The sequence below is a fragment of the Rutilus rutilus genome (assembly GCF_951802725.1).
Source record: "Rutilus rutilus genome assembly, chromosome: 20".
NCBI lineage: Eukaryota > Metazoa > Chordata > Actinopteri > Cypriniformes > Leuciscidae > Rutilus > Rutilus rutilus.
This window is the reverse complement of record NC_140225.1, coordinates 7903079-7917767: the sequence shown is the minus strand read 5'-3', so window position 1 is coordinate 7917767 and position 14689 is coordinate 7903079. Positions and strand designations below refer to the sequence as shown.

At 38.3% G+C, this 14689-nt stretch overlaps 1 protein-coding gene across 3 annotated transcripts in view; it reads right to left on the bottom strand.

The window, feature by feature from the left end:
* Window positions 1–14689, bottom strand: part of tet1 (tet methylcytosine dioxygenase 1) — a 40505-nt gene that overhangs the window by 12643 nt on the left and 13173 nt on the right. For all 3 annotated transcript variants that reach the window (XM_084390982.1, XM_084390983.1, XM_084390984.1), the window contains one exon: window positions 39–2178. In XM_084390982.1, coding sequence (XP_084247108.1) covers window positions 39–2178 — 2140 coding nt within the window. The remainder of the gene's footprint in view (window positions 1–38; window positions 2179–14689) is intronic.

Genomic DNA, 14689 nt, shown 5'->3' with positions numbered 1-14689 from the left:
TGTATTTCAAGTTATGATATACACAGTCACAGACTTACCCACACAGTCACAGGAGGGCAGCTCTGTGGATTGTTTAGAGGGGGTGTTGAGGAGATTCTTGGTTGGTGTGTCCAAAAACCTCATTGGAGACTCCAAAAAGTTGTTGAGCGTGTGCTTGGTGGGAGTCTGTTCTTCAGCGTACGCCTCGTCACCATTCTCCAAATGTACACTGGGTGTGGACAACACCGTGACACCTCCAGACTTCTCCACTTTGTAAAATCCGTTTTGATTCGTGTGCAAGAGCTGATGATCATTTAAGCCGTTTGCTTTACGGTACATGATCCCTGGGCTTTGCGGCAAGTCTTGACAGGGTTCACTGGCCATGGTTTGCTGAGGTTGTTGTTTAGCACCATGATTTAGCACATCGTAGTTTTTCGATACCTGAGAAATCATTTGTTGTTCACATTCATGCCTCGGCCACTTGCTAGCACCAAGATGGTCATTTGTATGACTGTGAAAGAGTCCGTTTGGTGGCAGTAAAGAATGACTTTGAGCTCCATGCTCGTATTTAAAGCTAAAGCCATTCTGCTTACCAGAACCTACAAGGTCCAAATGCTCTTTTTTCAGAGAATTGTTGTAATTGTATAAGAGTTGCCTGTTCTCATGATGAGCCTCCGCAATGTATTTTTTCAGGTCAATCTGAGCTTGTGGAAGAAATGGACTCCTCTTGTGCTGTAACCTCATCTTTTGTTGCGAAATGGCTTTCTGAATTGCAGCCTTGAGTGGGGTTTTCCTGTTGGGCGTCCTCTTGGCCAGTGGAATCCTACAATGATTGCCCTCAATCTCTGCAGCTTTCTTCTTCGACATCCTGGGTTTTGCTGGTGTCATTTTAGGTTTCTTTTGCTTTTTCAAGTGCTGCCCCAAATAATTATGATTGTATTTTATTGTTTGAGTAGGCATACCTTTCGGGGGACTGTTTTCCGAGACTTGCATCTGCCTCGATTCAATCATGAACGCAAGCTGCACCAATTGAGCCGCAACTTCCTCCTCATCCCTCTTTCTTGAGATGGGATTCGCTTCTCCATGCTTATACTTCTTAAAAGTGCCTTCTAACCTATCAGCTTTAAAAAGTGCTTGGCCGTTTCTTCGGTTTTCCGCGGTATATGATAGCTTTTCACATTCTGAGCTGGCCACCAGAAGATCCTTCAAGGAAAGTTTTCTGGGGGTAGTGGCACAGCGCTGACTTTGACTTTGGGTGAAGTTGTCCGGCAAGTTCAGAGGGCTGCGGATGACAGAAGTCTGGTTCAATGATGAACTGATTACCGAGACCTTGTTAGAGAAAACATCTGAAACTGGTTTAGCCTCTCGAAGAGGTACATGGTTGCTTGAAGCGGAGTATGTAGATGTTTCTCGCTGAGTGTCCTGACTCAGGATTTCTGTTTCAAAGGGCACTGTTTGTGGGGTAGCTGCCAGTTGGGTCAAGGCCTCAATAGCTATAGCCTGATCAACGCTAATATTCCTATGCTGGACCAGAGACTGGACACTGGGTAAAGATAGTGCAATATTATCATTCTGAGGAGGTTCTTCAGGACTTAGTCCTTGATCTAACTGACACTGATATGGTTCTTCTTTTGGCTCAGTTTTTAAACACATGTCTGAGGCCTGAGGTCCGAAAAGCCTCTTCTCTAGACTTTTTCTATCTGTAGAAAATCTGTCTCTATCTGTACTGGTGAAGCAGACCACAGCTGCTAGTGTAGATAAAGCATCCTCGTAGCACTCGCTAGATTCTAAGTGCTTTGAGTGCTGGTCATCAATCTCAACCCATTGCTCCTCCAGTTTGATCTTCTTCAGAGGAACAGTCTGTTCTTGAACTGCCTCTGGTTCGTGACTTTTGTTATACGTAGATCTATGGAATATGGCATGTGGCTCGGTGGGATCCACATGTCTCTCAGTGTTTGGTTTCATGTGTTCAGCACCGTTATGAAAGGTTAGAGAGATGGTGTGAGGGAGAAGTACATCAGTGGTCCTGGGATCCTTTCCAGGAGGTTCTGGTGACAAGCCATGCCCGAGAGGTGTGGGAACATCAGGTGGAACATTGTGTGTAAAGGATATGTAATGCGCCTCTTCCTCTGGTGCCGGACAGGTCTCTTCCATCTGCTCTGAGCTTGTGCCATTTACTGAGTTTGCCTCTGACTCAACCTGCAGTGGAAAAATATAGAGATGCTTCAGCATGTTTTGGCTGTGGTGTGAAGCAATACATACAGCAATTGGTCATTGCAACTTATGACAGCTGGTGCCACAGTGGATCATAGCTCAGAACTTGGGGTGATTTAAGCAATACATAAAAAAAAAAGAAAAAAAAAGAAAAGTTATTCATTATATTACAATTAAAAAAAAAACGCAAAATGTCCACTGAAACGATGAAAGTTCACAAAAGTCATTACTGTCTTAAACTTAATACATTCTTGAGGTGATCGAAAGCTAGATTTACTCACTAGTCTATAGTTTACATTAGCAAATAAACATTCTATTACTGATCAACACTGTCCCATCATTTCTAATATACATTTCTCCAATATTCACACTATGCTGATCAATTAATTCACCATAATAACAACATTTGCTGAGGAATGTATATACGGATCAGGGGGCATGATTAACGTCATTATTTTATTATGATTCTATTATTGTTTTTTAAGTTACAGTATCTAATTTTTAAATAAATAAATAAATGTATTAACGAAAGAGTGCAAAAAAAACATTTTCCAAACCATGGCTTTAGTTTACCCAAATAAGCTAATAAAACTATAATAATGATTTATATTTTAGACCTGATACGTCATATTCGTACACACAGAAAAGTAGCATGAAAGCCAAAGAAACCCCAAATTTACATAATTTTTTCATCTCTGCCAGTATGCCTTATGTGAATGTGTTGATTGACAGCGGTTTGTGTTCATAAGGGTGTTTTGCTTCATCACGAGATCCAATGTAAAACCAAACCTATGGAATGCATGTACATTTACACATTTGACACATATTTAAGCAAGTTAAGCAACTTATGTTGCATTCAAGATATACATTTTACCAGTTCATGCATTCCATGGGAATCTAACTCATGATCTTCGTCTAGCTATTGACCGCACTAATTTAAATATACCACAATGTGAACATTATTGGAAGCACTCATTATAGCCTCATTATTGTTTTTCCATACCGACCAGAAAGTAAAAAAAGAGGGAATGAAGAGAAAAAAAACAGCACGTGAGAGTCTTCACAGCACGCCTGCCTTACTGTAACGCAAGTACCTCTCATAAAACAATTTTACTACCCGCGTAAAGCAGTGTGCATTAGATGATTAAATACTTGCAGTCACTTTGTGTGGAACTGTGGTTTTCATGTTTTGGTTTTTTTGTATTTAGGCAAGTTAAATTTGTCGCTCAGTGCAGTGTGTAAAAAATGTCAGCAGCAACAACAATGTAGTATTCAGGAAAACTCCTTCATATATCATTAACACTTATGCCAGGAGAGGGCTGATGCAATAGAGGGGTCGAAACAACAGTGAGGCAATAACTTGGCAGCCGCTGCAACTGTTATTACTAGGGGGAATAGGAAGAGAATGGTAATCGGCTCCTCTGATGTTCCCATCTAGTACTGAAACAAAAGCGGTCAGCATCAGATGCTGAGTAAACTACTTTCAATAACAAAGTAGTTTGGATGGGGACTTAATAGGAGCCCTATGTGAATGTTTAGATCTTTTGCTTCCTGCGATGCAGAAGCCCAAATGTTTGTTTTTATCAGCAACCTGCTCATGCTCATGGTTTAATCAGTAGAACATGAGCAACACTTTAAAAGCACAATCAAAAGGAAACTCTGCAGACATGAAGGCTGCAAATTAGATGTCGTTTGTTTGTGCAAATTCTGGGTAAACTTGCAAAGTAAACGACAGGAAAGACAGCACTGATAGACCCGAGCTCTTGAGTTTTCAGTCTCTTCCAGGAAAAGCTTGCATGCAGTTAAAACCAGACTTTTGTAGATGGATAATAAAGATAGGTGATAGATAGATACAGTAACAGTGTCAAAAGAGTTGAGTCAATTATTCCATCTTATTTAACATAACATAAAAAATTACAGGTCAAATTAAATACTGTGATATCTTTTTTCCTTGTTGACTGGACAATGTAATATAAAAAGTGAAAATGTGCCATAGGGAGCTATCTGGATCTGTAATAACCTTGGCGAAATGTAATATTGCTTGATTAAAGCAGTAAGCCACTTGAGGCTGTGCGTCACAGTGATGTGTAAAGAGGGTAAACATGGTAAAATCACTGTAACTCACTGCTTTAGGTGGCTTATTGCGATAGCAATAAAATAAAAGACACCAATCAATGAACAGTTAAAATTATATTTAAAAATTACTCTAATTCTGTTTCATAAATGCAATAAATGCATGTTTCATTCACACAAAATAAAGTGTCAAGTGTCAATAAAGAACATGCAGTCTGAGTAAATTTATCAGCAATTTACAATGAAAAGCACTTTAGACACGGCTCATCCATCCAATCGGTTACCTGACAAAACTTGTTTACAGTGTACTGTAAACGTGTATCAAATCGTTTATTAAAATAAGTTGTATTTATACATTTAGCAATTAAGTTAAGTAAAATTTTGGTCAATTTGGTTTGGCAAATAAGGGTGCAGTACTCTCAACACATTTCATCTTTAAATCCATTTAAAATCCACAGAAAATGTGGAAAAAACCCACAGATTGCATCTAGGCTTGATTATAAGCAGACCTACAACAAGCAACTGCTCAAATTACAGTATCATGGTAACCGTGTACAAAACTTTTGTTTATAAATAAAGCAAGAAAGTATATCAAGAAAGCAAACCGATCTCTAAAACAACTGTACATTGAAGTGTCCTGAAACAGTCCACAAAATGTGTTTTTTATTAAAAACATCATTAGGAGGGACGGTTTGCTCATTCGCAGCACGTCAAACGTTAGCCTCTCACAGCAGTGCCTCTGCGGCTTTGTTCTTGATTTGTTGTGTCTGAAGCCTTGAAAACTCAAAAAAGTCACACTTGACCTTGTCCCCTTTTCATTATAGTAACAGCTCCCCCAGACACACACACACACACACCCCTAGCAACAGCACACGTACTGCCAAAATCCTAAGAAGCTTCCCTTAGGAAGCGTTACCAGGGAAAGTTAGAGCAGAAGGGGAGTTTCCAACCCAAACAGAGCGAGAGGAGGAGAGACCTGACAACCCGCGCATCTCACTTCCATACCAGCTTCCACACCACACTCATTCAAAAACACAAAACGAGAGATTAGCACCGAGGGTAGAAAGATCACACGCTGCTAAATAACATCTTTTATCACGTCTTTATCATTAAGCAGGTACCCGGAAAAGTTCACCATCATCCCGAAAGCCCGAACGTGCATCTTAACTCCAAGTTGCTCAGTTACGAACCCCCTCTGAACACATCAAAGGCCAGTAGTTTTGCTCAAACCGCTTTGAGTGCACTCTTTCACAGCGCCGAGCTCTCGCGGTTACGCGATTTCTAAAAACGTACGCTTCCTTCCTGGAGCGCGTGTGTAGTTTCTCTGAAGTTATGAGGTTTCTTCATTCATACGCTGCTGCTTTCCTGTTTCAGAACTTCACTACGGAGGAAAAAAAACTCACGGCGCAGGTGAACGCTCATGGCTGCGCCTTAAGCCAAGATAAACTCTTAAGACACTGATTTCAGATGCTGCATCAAAAGTCCAGTGCCTGAAAATGAAAGAAAAGAAAACAAAACATAGAGGTCTATTACCTAAGAAACCTTGTTTTTTTCCCATGTTTGGAAATATCCTTGCACCCTACCTGAAATAAGAACCAAAGCATTAGCTGAGCCACATTACTGATGCAGCAATAACAACAAGAGCATAAACACACACATGCGAGCGCACAAAGCGCCCAGCGCACACACTCTCCTCGGAGCATCTGTTTGAGACAATAGCCATTAAAAGCCTATCTGGGGTAGTACCTTCTCATTCCTCAGAGGCAGACCCTCAATTTTGGGCAGCATAATCCTAAAAGGTAGCCATCTTGCCTCCCTCAGCTTCAGAAGAATGAGTGGCCGTAGTGGCAGATGCAGCGTGAGCAGCACAGGTTTGCATGATCAGTGCAGAGGACAGAAACCTGACGCATGCCTCTCGCAGACGCAGAGAGCAGCCCGTCAGCCAATCGCGTAGGGACTCTAGCGGCTTGTAAATGTATCAGCCATGCCTAGACCCTCCTAAACAAAGGATCCCCTATGTGGTTTCTTACTCTACAAGTAAGCACGAGGGAGAGCGTTAAGCTGTGGTTCGGACACTCACGACACCGGACTGGAGTTCAAAGCCAGTGGAGGAGGGAGGAAAAGGGGTCTTTGAAAGCAAACGCACTATTTTTAGAAGCACACAAAAGTTCCCAAAGAACATTACAGGAAGCATTTTGAGCTTATTATATTACTGGTGCATTATGTGAAATAACTAAATATAATTTATTTCTAAATATTATATCATTTTGAAATGGATTAATAATAATGAAAAATAATAATGAATATAAATAATACATAATATGATTAAAACCGTTAGAATTACATTTTTAAATTTATTTTAATTGTAAGTTTTTTTTCTAACAATCTTATATGTGCAAAGACATTATAAATACAATAATTATATTTAATATATTATATTATATTATTTATTATAATAAGTATAGGAAAAAGGGTCTTTGCAAGCAAACTCACTATTTTTAGAAGTACATTAGAAGGGATTTTGATTTCATTATATATATATATATATATATATATATATAATACATAATTATTAACATTAAATAATAATAGTAAATATAATGATAAATAATAATCTAGAAAATAGTTCTGTATATTCTGTATATGTACTGTATATTTTTTATATTCATTTATAATAAGTCTAAAGTTATTCCAATGACAAACTTAGAGCTGCAAACATCATATTTATGTCATAAATCATACATTTATGGGGCATTTAACTCTATTCTAGCAATTAAAATAAATCTAAAATAAAAAAATATTCTAAAAAAAAGAGTATTTACAGCTTAGCCCCTCCATGATGCAATGATGCAACATGGATAACATGTTAAAAATAACACCAAGAACAAAGCTGAAGTGCATATGACTAAGCGTGGTGCCACACAGCTGTTTTTGTAAATGACGTCACGGCTACGCTCGTCACGCTCTCCTTTTTCTGTGAGGATGTCAGACGCTTTAGGGCAAGCATTCGCGCTCTCTCTCTCCATGGAGACGCTTTTAGAGTGGATGTGACAGCGCAGCCGCAGACCCTCCACCGCTGCACTGCAGCTGTCACACCATGTACTGTTCAGCCCAGTCTGCAGGCACACACAAACATATGGCTGAGGAGGTCAGATGAGGACAAGGGAACGAAAGAGCTACTTTTAGCACGAGCGCAGCTATTGAATACAAACACCAGGGAGCTGCATACAAATGCAACTGTAGCCTATTATTTCATACATCTTAGATATATTAACTATTTACGCATGTGTACATACATTAGATTTTATAATTACTTCTATATATATGTCTGTGTGTCTGTGTGTGTGTGCGCCTGAATTGTAGACAGTGCATTGTTTTACTGAAAAAGACAGTATCAGGTGTCTGTCTTGTTGAGTCAATATAAATGACTGTTTGTAGTAACCGAAGGTGGAAAGACGGGTTATATTTTGAATTAATGGCAGTTGAATGTTAAACTGGTCTGTCTGGATCACTTAGTTTCTATGAATGTGACCCACTCCTTTTTTACAATTAATAGCAACAAATCTACACTTTTTCATGGTTTTTACATGAGCAAAAACTGTTTCTATTTTATTTCATTTGTTAAAAAAAAAAAAGAGAGAGTGAATCTAGTCCATGTGTGTCTAAACTAAGACATTTCAACTAATCCTCACTCTAGATGAAACTTTACTCCAAAGCGTAACCTGGATAATAGACTGACCGTCTCTCTGTGAGCATGTGTCTAAAGCAGCCATCCATAATAAGTCTTCCTGCTGTGCCCTGTGATAGCTGAGTATTGTTGCAGCGCTTTGTCTAATAACAAGTGCGGTGGCTGATGGAAATCGGTTTGAGTCGTGCAGTGAGTCAGCGGCCTTGAGACAGTTTTCTTCACGCTTGCATCAACGGACAATGGAGTTGTGGTATTCTCATTGACAATGGACATAAAGGCTGAATCTGGTTAATATTCTGATGACTGCTGAAAGCTTGATAATAGTACAAGTGACAGTGCATTTTACATGTAAAATCAGTAGTCTTCTTGTGACTAATACAAATAATAATCCTAGCATGTTTCATCGTGTCCTACCCGTTGACGAATCATTTGCCTTACAAAAAATTAAGTACTATCACTTTAAATCTTAAAGGGATAGTTCACCCAAAATTTTTTATTTCATTTACTTGCTTTCCTGTCATTCCAAACCTGTACGGTGATCACAGCTGTCTCTATCCACTTTCATTGGATGGAAAAGAGCAACCTGGACATTCTGCAAAATTTCTCCTTTTATGTTCCACAGATGAAAGAAAGTCATACAGGTTTGGAATGACATGAACATTTTTGGCTTAACAACATTTCCCGGAACTCCCGCCGCCTTGGTCTTCCCTCACGTGTACCTGATTGCCAATTGCAGAAACTTGTCCATATGGTGAGCTTTTTAAAAGCTGCCCAGCCCTCATTAGTCACAAGCAACCCATCCATAAAGTGCTGGCAAACAACCCCTACGCCACTGCAATGTTTTTCATCTTATGGAGAAAAAGCTGGATAAGCCTCGAACCTGCTGACATAATCAGTTAGTTCAATTGCAGTCAATTTAATGAAAAATTTAAATTTAAAGAAAAAAATATTTCTAACATTTTTCAAATACTGACTGGTAATGATTCACCTACCGATTTGGTAATGGCAGAAAGTTTCCCCCAATCAAAGAATCACCAATATATGGTGATTATAATGGTGGAAATATTCTCTCTTTCAGGAAAGCATGACTCCATGCTTGGATATATCCCTAAAGTCATACACATTAAATTAACCCTAGACGACAGGAAAAGTCAGGCTGTGCACGAGGCGAGAATCCTAATCCCCTCTAAAAGCCACCAAGAAGCAATAAAGCAATGTATTTATTGAGCGCATACAATCCTTCATTACATGATCCCTGGAGCAGGCTAATATGCACTGTTTATTATGCAGAGTGAGAAAGTCTTGGAAATTGTGTTCTCTTAATAAATTCACATAACGATCAAGAAAAAGCTCAATTCTGGCCATCAAAGTAGTAAACTTGCTGCCCGCATACATCCTATACAATCAGTTTTTGAACGTAATGCAAAGTGTTACGCATTTCTGCATACGAGACAACAGAAAATATGTAAAACATCTCAGTAGCAGTTTGCCCTATCTCACTCAGGGCGGATAGATTTGTTCCCCGAGATTTCCTCAGTCAGGAGGGAAGTGTGTCTGAACACAGGAAGACTAACTGGTGGTTTGCTCTGCACTCAGATAACAAGGGGAAAACAGAGGGAGAGCCGACAAAGTCCAGCAAGGACAATTTAACAGATGGACTTAGCTCCTGTAAATACAAATATGACACGAGAATAGTTGCCTGATCACCATCATTGTGCTTGTGTCATGACTTTATTTTAAGCTATGATGATTCATATCACAAACTAAAACCTGTCCAGCTCTTAGGGAAGGATTAGCCTGAGTGAATAGTTTAAGAACACCTGGGACTCCTCAAAAGAAACTGCATGATTCAACCCATTCGCTCGCTCAGAGGGCTGACATTGAAATTTAAATCACTATTCAACTGTAAAGTTGTGAGGACTGTGGAGAAATTTTCCAGTACTACAATACTCCTCCATGGCAACTAATATGGTAGTGTAAAGCGGTTTAAGACTTCCCATTTTAAGTATTGACAGACATTAATCTTAGGTTTGCTTGGATGTGATGAGATATTTTGAGATGAGACATGATTTATAGTTTGGACTTGAACAAGTTTACTAAAATCTGTTTATATATAGAAGGTGCACATAAGCCTAACACAAACACAAAACACCATCATGGTAACACATGACACTAAAATAATGGAATAAAGATTCATTTAACAACATAAGATGAAACATAAAACCCTACTGTAGCCTATACATAACTGATCAGAAAAACTAAGAAGAAACATAGTTATTACAATGAAAAAAAAAACATCAAATGTGAGCTGCCACAGAGAAGATGTGCCATTAGATCTATTACAGTTTTCCATTATTACAGTAAGCGAAAGTTAACCAATTAACATGTTTTTAACCGTATCATTTTTACAGACTTTTATCATTAAAATTAAAAAATAAAATTTACAGTATATATCTCACAACATGACTTTATATATTTTAATAAAGTCATACTGTAAGATAACGAATTTCCCCCTATTATCAGAAACAAAGTGCAATATATAAAGTCACATATCCTTTAATGTGACTTTGTATTTTCAAATCGTGACTTCTTTTCTTTTCTTTTCTTTTCTTTTCTTCCTCATTTAAGTAATTCAAAAAAGAAGACGAGGCCTGGTTGGGTTGCATTAGTAGTGTGTTGAAACACATTTCAGAAAAAATGCTCGAAGTGGTGGACCAATCACAACACACTGGTCCAGCTGACCAATCAGAGCACACTGCACTTTTCAGAAGGAGGAGCATCATAGAGACGGTGGGCCTTTCCAAATACCTACACTTGCAGTCTTTGCACTTGACCACTTGTCTACTTGCATGACGTATTTCCTGTATGTGGCCCAAGCGTTCGAGTAGGCGTGAAGACTGCAAGTGTGTGTAGAACGTTTGATTACCCAATGGGACACACTTATAGTATTGCACAAATGCAAGAGTTTACAGAGCTTTATTTTAATTTTCAATACTATGCATTTTAAAATAAACTTCTAAATGTCTGGTCAGTATAGTCCCTATGTAACAGAAGACACACTTTAAAATTGTGGTGCTTCAAATTAAGTGATAAATACACACAGCCTACTCATCTTTGCACCAATAAAATTACACTTTAACCATTTGTTTTACTACCAAATTACTACCAAATGTAATATCTAATTAATTTAGATATCTAACTTACAGTGGAATGTCTTCCTCGCTATCTCGCGATTTCGGGGCACGCGATTTTCCAAATCTAATGCCTGATGGGATACGCTTAGCCTCGAATACCACTCCGATGCAGTATTCAAGATAGTGTGGGTTTAGTGTGCATTCAGTGCAGTAAATTTTTTAGACATGGGACAGTCTTGTGGACTTACTTCCTGTCATGTGCACGCGCTCTCAAGTGGCCAAGACCGCAAGTGTGGGTATTTAGAAAGGCCCTTCAACTAAACCGAGCGTTACTGACCGACTGGAAGAGAGGTGCTGCAACAATGTAAAATATGTGAAAAATTATGTTTTTTTTGAGAATTCAAGCATGAAAACCTACACTAAACCTTAAAAACAAAATTAAGACTTTGAAAAAGGGTATTATATCTATGATAAAATAAGAACTATTTTATTACAATAGTGATTTTATATCTTATTTTAACTTTATATCACAATTACCTTTTTTATTTTTACTCTGAGGTGGAAACAGGCTTCCATAAGTTATACTATATTTAAAATCAAAACAGATTTATAATCATTTGAGCAACCACTTGCTGGTTGCACCAAATGAAACCTATCTCATAAATAGGGCTTTCCTGTAGCTTAAACAGTAGAGCGTTGGCGCTTGCAACGCCAAGGTCATGGGTTCCCAGGGAAAGCAAGAACTGCTAAGAATGTAAATGTGGACCTTGAAATGCAATGTAAGTCGCTTTGGATAAAAGCGTCTGCCAAATGCATAAATGTTAAATATACAAATACACACATCTTCATTTATTGAACATTCTTCATTTGTTAATCAAATGCACTTTTAGAAAGAAAATCTGTGCAATCATCTAGATGTCTGTGGCCCAAATAAAATAATAAATGAAAAAGGCCATTCACTGTGTCATGATGCATCAGCATGAACACAAAGGTGGCTGATAGTGTCATATGATCTTCTGGGCTTTGATTTTTGCTGTTTGAGTGTCTGATGGCACCATTACAAGGTGTTAAAGAAGAGCAGAGATCGTATCACACTGATCAGAGAGAGGGCTGATGAGGAGGCATTCACTCATACTGATATTTCACGATTCGTTTGCTCACTTTCTTACACTTCAGCCTCCTACTAGCTGTACTCATGCTAGCTCCTGCCAATGGTCCTACACGGGTGCATCATTACAGACCCTGCCCACAGGCTCCAGGAAAATATTTCAAACTTTTCACTGAAGATTTAAATACATGAACATAACATTAACATCATCCTACCTTTTTCTCAATAGCTTTTATAATAACAGCTCTAAAATATGACTGCATGAGCCACATTTCAAAGCACACATCTGTGATCGCAGTTGAATTGTATACCAAGTACACAGCCATTAAAAAGGCCATAATATTATTAATTAAATGACACATTATTAAAATGAATTTGCTATAATGCAATTACACCTTAAACATTGAAGACTTCACAACAGATTTCATTTATTTGAAGATTTAATGAATGGTGGGAGGAGACCAATTAACTTGCTGAGTTTAATAATACAGAAACAATTAGCAAGAATTATAAAAACTATAGACGTGGGACGTTTTCAAACTTGGTATACTGAGGAACATTTAGTTCTTGATTTCAAAAAGGTCACCTAAAGAGAGCTAAATCAAACACTGAAACAGAAAAAATGAGAGCCAAATGGATTCAGTATAGTTATGTTGGTTATTTTAGCAGGCCTGAACTGGTAACCTATATCAATGACCCACCACTTAGTTTGTCTTTTTGTGTATCAAAAGATCCCAAATTCACAACCTGTAACAATGTTTTCTTTGGACTGGTGAAACCCAAGTTTGCTTTGGGTATCCCAAGTTTGAGTCCCAACTCGTGGTCCTTTGTCGTTGCCGTCTCTCTTCCCATTGCTTCCTGTCTCCTCTATACTATACTATCACAGGCAAAATGTCAAAAAAATGTAAACACAAACCAGACAGACCAACACGCCAAATCCAAACATACCAGAGGGGCTCGTCAATAAAAATTTGCTTTGACATGCAGCTGCATCTGGAATGGAGAGTGAAAGGGGGAAATAGCAAACCCAAGTAACCTATAGGGCACCAAAATGGTCAGAAACGGCATTGAGAATAATGTCCTGAGGCATGAGTGTGAGTTTTGGTGATTTACTTCTGATGTAGTTTATTGACAGATTAAGTGCCAGTCATACAGAGGTAAAACATACAGTGTGTTGTTTGTTCTCTCCATAGCGATAACACATAAAACTAATAAAAGGATAGAAGCATTTTTGATAATCAATGAGTCAGTCTATTTGACATATTTGTTTTTGTTTTTTCATAATGATAAACACAAAGGGCTAGATTCACTAACAGCTTGCGCTATAGCGCAAACTGTCTTTTGCCGTTAAAAAACTACCGTCAGGATTTACTGAAGACATGCAGTGAAAAATTAGCACTGAAAAGGTGTGGACAGGGTTATTTTTGCGGCTGACCTTATTGTATATGCATTTGTAGTAGTTTCACTTGCGGAGTTTTAGACGCAAAATGTATGAGAGGAGAGTATTTAAATGACGCATGCAAGGGGATTTACTAAGGTTTGTGCTAGTCAATTTCCTGGTATTTGCACCATTATTTAACACCCAAATTTGCGCTGCCTTTGGTAGATATAATTGGTCATTATGGAAATGATCTGGCTGCGTTTGTGATCTTTAATTTGCACGTCGTCAGTAGATCACGCACAGAACTTTCCACTCCCATTGGAGCTTTTATGGAATTGCGCTCTCATGCTAATGTTCAGTAAATCTGGCCCAAAGTGTCAAAGCCAGGAGTTTTGCTGCTCAAGCTGTCGAGATGATGACTATCTGGGACACCGTTAAAAATACATCCAGTACTTATATCTCAACATTTAAGAGGCTGTTAAAACATAAAATATGTGTGGACCTCTGATAGTGTTTTAATAGCCCATGTCTTGGATATTACTGTGATTGTCAACATTTGATCTTAAATCCTCCAAATTTCCAGAGTAATCTTTCCAGATACATCATGAACCAGATGCTCAGTGAAAACATCAGAGGCCAAATGAGCAGATGCTCTTGAATTTCGCATTAGATGTCAAGGTGATAAGCTGATATCACGGCAACCATATCAGCTCAGTTCATTGGCTAATCAAGTAGTATCTGGCAAGAGCTCTGGAAAAGCAATGAAATACTTGATCACCATGGAAAAACAAAACAAAAGACACACTATTATGAATAATAACAGGGCTAAAAACACATAATATACACATAATATACAGGCTATCAACTCTCATTCTTGCACCCAATACACCAACAAGAGAACCATTGATTAAGGCAGAACTTGGACGTTAATAAGAAACCATGGTTCTTTAATATCATTAAAAAAAATGTTTAATGTAATTTCCCGTTTGCAAACCCTGTATCCTACAGGGGAACTTACTGTTAGAAATCTAACTGATTAGCCTATGCTAATCACATATGCTACCCAAGTTCTTAGCCTACACAATAACATCCTCACATAAACTTGATTCACA